Below are 5,889 nucleotides of genomic sequence, written 5' to 3'. Positions count from 1 at the left end.
TTTTTTTCGTTTTCTTATCAGCTTAATTGAAAGTTTAACTAACAATTTTAGTCAAAAATTTTAATGTTAAGGTCATTACATATATATGAAATATATAATGTAATATAATATAATATAATGTTATATTCTTTATATAGGTCATTATTTTAATATTAAATTATTGATTAATTAATTTTCTAATAAATTATTAGAATTAACTTTTAACCATTATTGGCGCATCGCCACTTTGACGTGTTTTCGGTTTTTTAGCCGATTAAAAGTTAAAATTGCCGAATTATTTAATTGTCACAAAAAATGGGTAAATTTTTAGTTTAAATGTTTATTTTACGTCATTTTCTAAAGTTATTTTTTTAAATTTTTAATTTATATTTTGAAGATAAATCATTTGTTGAATTTTTTTTATTATTTGAGTATCTGCATTTGCATTTTTCATTTTATTTTATTTTAAGATTTCACATTCATGATGTAATTATTGTAATTAATATTCTTTTTTATTTTTTAATTATTAAATAATTAATTTTTTTAATCATAAATTTCAATCAGGAGGGTTGTTCAGTTATTTTTCAAGTTTGTTTGGATCAGTTGAGAGGAGAATTTTAATCCTTGGACTAGATGGCGCAGGCAAAACAACAATCTTGTACAGACTGCAGGTTGGGGAAGTGGTCTCAACAATACCCAGTAAGTTAAGTTGCTTTTGGAAGATTTTTTTTATTTATATTCAAATTCTACTTTCAAAAAAATATAGCAATCATATTTAATTACAAATTCATTTTATATGTTATTGACTAATATTTAATACATTATTTATTTCAACAGCAATAGGCTTCAATGTAGAAACAGTTCAGTACAAAAATTTGAAATTTCAAGTATGGGACCTTGGGGGCCAGACGAGCATCCGACCTTACTGGAGATGCTACTACTCGAACACCGATGCCATCATCTACGTTGTTGATAGCATGGATAGGGATAGGATAGGGATCTCTAAACAGGAATTAGTGTCCATGTTGGAGGCTAGAATCAAAAACAATCTTTTAACAAATTACTCTCTTCATTTTGTTTTACTTTATATTTATAAAGTATTTGACATAAAATCTTATTTTGAAATGTGTTTGTTCATAGACTATACATTTTATTAATCTAATCAGATATTGAATTAATATTAATTTGCCTCAAAAATAGGAAGAGGAACTTAGAAAATCTGTCCTCTGCATATTTGCCAACAAGCAAGATATCGAAGGTTCAATGACAGTAACAGAGGTTGCCAATGCCCTTGGACTGGCCGCCATAAAAAACAGAAGATACCAAATATTCAAGACATCTGCTATTAAAGGGGATGGTCTGGATGAGGCTATGGAGTGGTCAATTTGCCTTTGTCATTTGTGTGTGTGTGTGCGTGTGTGTGTGTGCGTTAATCTGAGTGCGTGTTGTGTGTGTGTGGGTGTATGTGTAGATCTTTGTGTATGTGGTGGTATTTTATAGTTTATGTGTACGTAAGTTGTATAGAATCATATTAGGAATTTCACATGTTTAGTGTAAATGGTCTTTAAATGTATTTGTACCATTCATTTTCTACCATATGTGCACACTTTTTTTTAAAACATATTTTTAAAACAGGTTAGCCACAACGTTACAGTCATCAAAGTGAAGAAAGAATTAAGTGATGATAGGATGATAATATGAGGCTGTGGATAGTAATTACGATGATGACCACCGTAATGATTATGATGATGATGTTTTAATTGGTGATAATGATGACGACGATGATGATTCAGTTGGTGATAATGATGATTTAGCTGGTGATAATGATGATGATGTGCCGATGATGTTGACAATGGTGATAATGGTGCTGCTGTTGATGATAATGAATGTGATAATGATATTGTATTTGAGGATGATGTTAATGTTGACGATGGTGGCGGTGATGGTGATGATGATGGTGATTGTGATAACCATTGAAGGGTTAGTTAGTTGTTTTTTAATTATAAATAAATTTTTCTTTATTTTTTTTATTCGTTAAACAAATTTTACGTACCATATCTTGTTCATAATGTTGTTGATTTCATAAATGTATAGTGTGATACAAGTCTCATAACCTGTGTAGTTTGTTAATTAATTAATTAGTTTATTTAATTAGTTTATTAAATAAATTACATTTTTATTTATTTATTCAATTTACTCCCAAAAAGTTATAATTATTGTACATTTTTCAGTTTTAATTATTAAATGTAATGGCCTGGTTACTCAATTGTATGTTATTCGAGGGGTCATAACAATAAAAATAATAATAATTATTGTTATTATTGTTGTTTTTATGGTTACTTTTTAGATATATGTTTTCGTTGGTAATTTAAACATGTTAATTTGGTTTCTTTATATTATGTTATGTTTGTATTGTATTGTCTTTTATTGTTTTGTATTGTATTGAATTGTGTTGTGTTTATTTTATTGTATTGCTCTTCCATTTCAATGTTTACCTTTACTTTTTCAAACTATACAGAAATCATTTGAGACGTATTTTTTGGGTTTTTGTTTTCAATTTAATTTAAAAAAATTATTCTTTCAAAAACAAAGTTGAAAAGAAAAAAAAAGAATTCGTAATTGGATGAAGGAAAAGTTTACTATAAATTATATTTTGCAGGTAGGATTAAAAGTCAGATTTAATTTATTTAATTTATTTATTTAAATGATGAAAAAAGAAAAATCATTAGTAATAATGTGTGTGTGTGTGTGCGTGCGTGTGTGTGTGTGTATGTAAGTATGCAAGCAAGTATATATAGCATAATCATGGCGTGAGTTAATAAGAATTAAAAGTGCGTTTTAAAAATTATTTGAGATTTTTTTTTCTGAGTAATGGATAGCTTAATGGTTGAGTGAATGGATGGATAGGTGATTGATTGAGCGAGTGATTGATCGATTGAATGAATAAATGAATGGTTGGTGGAATAAATGAATGAATGGATAGATGAATGCATGAATGAATGAATGAATGTCTGAAGAATCAACGTTTAATATTCTATGAATCAATCCGTGGGTGGTTATAAAGCTAGGATGGCTAATAACTATCGTTAATTAATTATTTAATAAATGTAATCAATAATTAATTGGTTAATTAACGAGTTAAATTAAAACTGCCCCATTAACCGTGGATTGAAAGACTAGATTTGATTTGAAAGTTCTTTAGAGATATCTAGCTATTACATAGGCTAATAATAATTTATTAATTCTAAATTTTTAATTTATGTAATTACATGGGCGTTATGGGTTTGAGTGTATGTTATATGCGTGTATTTTTTAATGTTGGGTATGTTTAGGTTTGTGTTGTTAAGTATGTATGTGTGTTTTTATCGTACATGTGTTTTTTAATGTAAATTAATCTGCGAGGTTTTGTTTCTACGTATTAGCTGGCTGGTCGTTACGATACTTGGAGAAGAAAAAACGAAATCAGAAGGCAAATTAAAAAAGATTTCATATAGCAAGAAGTGTACCGTTCGCTAAACGTGGCATTAATAATGAGTAAGAAGATACTAGTGTTCAAAAATTAAGGAAAAAATGAAGTGAAGACGATTGCATTCGGCAGGTGTCAAACCCTCAAATCAACTTTTGTTCTTATCATCCAGTGGTGATTCGTTGTTTATCGCCCTTCTTCTCGAATTGCTTTTACGATTTTTTTTTTGTGTTTTGTCAGATTATCTTCCCTGCTGTCGGCTTGACTCGTGCCGTTGTTGATGTTATTTTGGTTGTTGACGTTGATGTTATTATCACATCGGACGGGGCGGTCTTCGATGGAATCGATCCGCGTTGAAAGTTTTCGCTTCACGCTGCGCCTGAACTTTCGTCGATCATCAGCGGTTTTCAAGTCGTTTTCGGTCATGTCGTCCTTCAGCTTTCTGTCATCTGTCATTTCATCTATGACGTAACCGCCGAATTCGTTCGCTATCACCACAGCCTCGTGGTCGTCGTTACTTGACGCTAGTGAGGTAATGCTGATGGCGTTCTCTGCCCTATCGGTTGCGTCTGAATTGTCTCGACTGCTTGCGCCCTCTTGTGAATACGACGAAGACTCGTAAGAAGGCGAATAAAAATTATTCGGGCAGGGCTGAACGTGAACGTACATCTCTTTTTCGCGGTTATCCGTTTCACGGTTGTAGAAGTAGTTGAAGTTGGACACGATCACCGGGACTGGCAACGCGATTGTTAGGACACCTGCAATGGCACACAGCGATCCAACTAATTTGCCCCACGTGGTGATGGGGTACATGTCCCCATAACCGACCGTCGTCATCGTTACAACAGCCCACCAGAATGCATGAGGTATGCTCTGAAATTTATCGCTTTGTTTCTCAGTTTCTGCAAAGAAAACAGCGCTGGAGAAGAGTACGACGCAGATGAATAAGAAGAAAACTAAAAGTCCTAACTCTCGTAAACTGGCTTTTATGGTCTGTCCGAGGATTTGAAGCCCCTTCGAATGACGCGATAGTTTGAAAATTCTGAATACCCTGACCAGACGAATGACTCTGAGAATGGCAAGAGACATGTTTTGATCTTTTTGTTTGGCATCATCGCTGAACATGGTGCTGAGCGTTACGAAATATGGTATAATGGCCATCAAGTCGATGATGTTCATGATGTTTTTGAAAAACCGCAGGTGGTCTGGAGAAGCTGCAAATCTGACGACGATCTCAAAGGTGAACCATATTATGCAACCCGTTTCGATAATGAAGAAGGTATCGCTGAACTTTATCATGTCGTCTACTATCATGTCCGTCGAATGTTGCGGCGTTTGTTCTTCATGTGACTTTTGGCTTTGCGAGGACTGCGACGGAGTGACGAATTCGCTCAAGTTTCGAGTTTTGTCGTCAGTGTGGCCATGAGGCGATTCGCGGTATTTTTTCATGGTAGGTAACGTTTCCAGGCAGAACGTTACAATCGACAGAAGAATAATACTTACGGAAAGAATGGCAATTATTCGAGCGGCTATCGAGCTTTCTGGATATTCGAATAAAAGCCACAAGTACTTTTGAATCTCACCAGACGGCATAATCTGTTCTTCTTCTTTAACGATTCCTTCGTCTTCTTTGTATTTCTCGATGACATTATCGCCCAACTCGTAGAAACTAATTTCGTCTGAAAATACTTCGATGGGTACGTTGATTGGTCTTCTGAGTCTGCCACCGCTCTGGTAGTAGTACAGGATCGCGTCGAAACTTTGTCGGTTTCTGTCGAAAAAATATTCGTTTCTTAAGGAATCGTAATATCGAACTCGTTTGCCAGGATCTCCGAGAAGACTTTCAGGGAATGTGCTAAGTGTATTCAGGCGAGTTTCAACTCGCATGCCACTCACATTTATTATCACTCGTTCGCTTGAGCGAGAATTTGATGATGACTCATCATCATCATCTTCGTCATCACCATCAACGTTGCTGTTGTTGTTGGGTGTGTTTTCGCAGTTGTTGTTGATGTTGTCAACATTATTGTAGTTGTTACAGTTGCTGTTGCAGTTGTTGCTGCTGTTGAAGTCAATATGGGCATCGATGGTTTGATCAAACTCCTGTGTTTGTTGAAAAATTTGTTGTTGAAAGTTGTTCGGCTGTAAGAGTTGTGGTTGATAGTAGTCATTGAATGGTTGTTGTTGTTGATGATGATTGTGGTTGTGTGGTAGTTGTTGTTGCTGATGGTTGTGGTTGTGGTAGTTTTGTCGTTGTTGTTGCTGTTGATAGAGGTGAGGATTATAGTTTTGTGGTTCTTCGACGTTCAAATCCATTGATTGCAAACCTGACAACAACAAAAATTTACTTTTTAAAAATAAACAAAACTTTAGTAAAATTAAATACTGTTAAAATATTTTTCCACCCGAGTTAAAACTTCAGCAAGAAATTCCTCAAGAAAAGT

General features: G+C 33.8%; 2 protein-coding genes across 2 annotated transcripts; one reads left to right on the top strand and one right to left on the bottom strand.

Moving 5' to 3' along the window:
* Positions 1-294: 294 nt before the first annotated feature.
* HELRODRAFT_159718 (hypothetical protein) lies at positions 295-1,645 on the top strand (the record flags this gene model as incomplete). Its single annotated transcript, XM_009011581.1, has 5 exons — positions 295-298; positions 544-678; positions 817-1,076; positions 1,180-1,358; positions 1,615-1,645. The coding sequence occupies 5 exons, from the start codon at positions 295-297 to the stop codon at positions 1,643-1,645; spliced, it is 609 nt and encodes a 202-aa protein (XP_009009829.1).
* A 2,439-nt stretch (positions 1,646-4,084) lies between these two features.
* HELRODRAFT_141211 (hypothetical protein) lies at positions 4,085-5,440 on the bottom strand (the record flags this gene model as incomplete). Its single annotated transcript, XM_009011580.1, has 1 exon — positions 4,085-5,440. A coding segment is annotated over one exon (1,356 nt), but the record flags the coding sequence as incomplete, so codon positions are not given.
* Between the last annotated feature and the right edge of the window lie 449 nt (positions 5,441-5,889).

The sequence above is a fragment of the Helobdella robusta genome (genome assembly GCF_000326865.2).
Source record: "Helobdella robusta unplaced genomic scaffold HELROscaffold_1, whole genome shotgun sequence".
Lineage (NCBI taxonomy): Eukaryota > Metazoa > Annelida > Clitellata > Rhynchobdellida > Glossiphoniidae > Helobdella > Helobdella robusta.
Note: the sequence above shows the minus strand (reverse complement) of the source record. Positions and strands in the feature narration are given on the sequence as shown.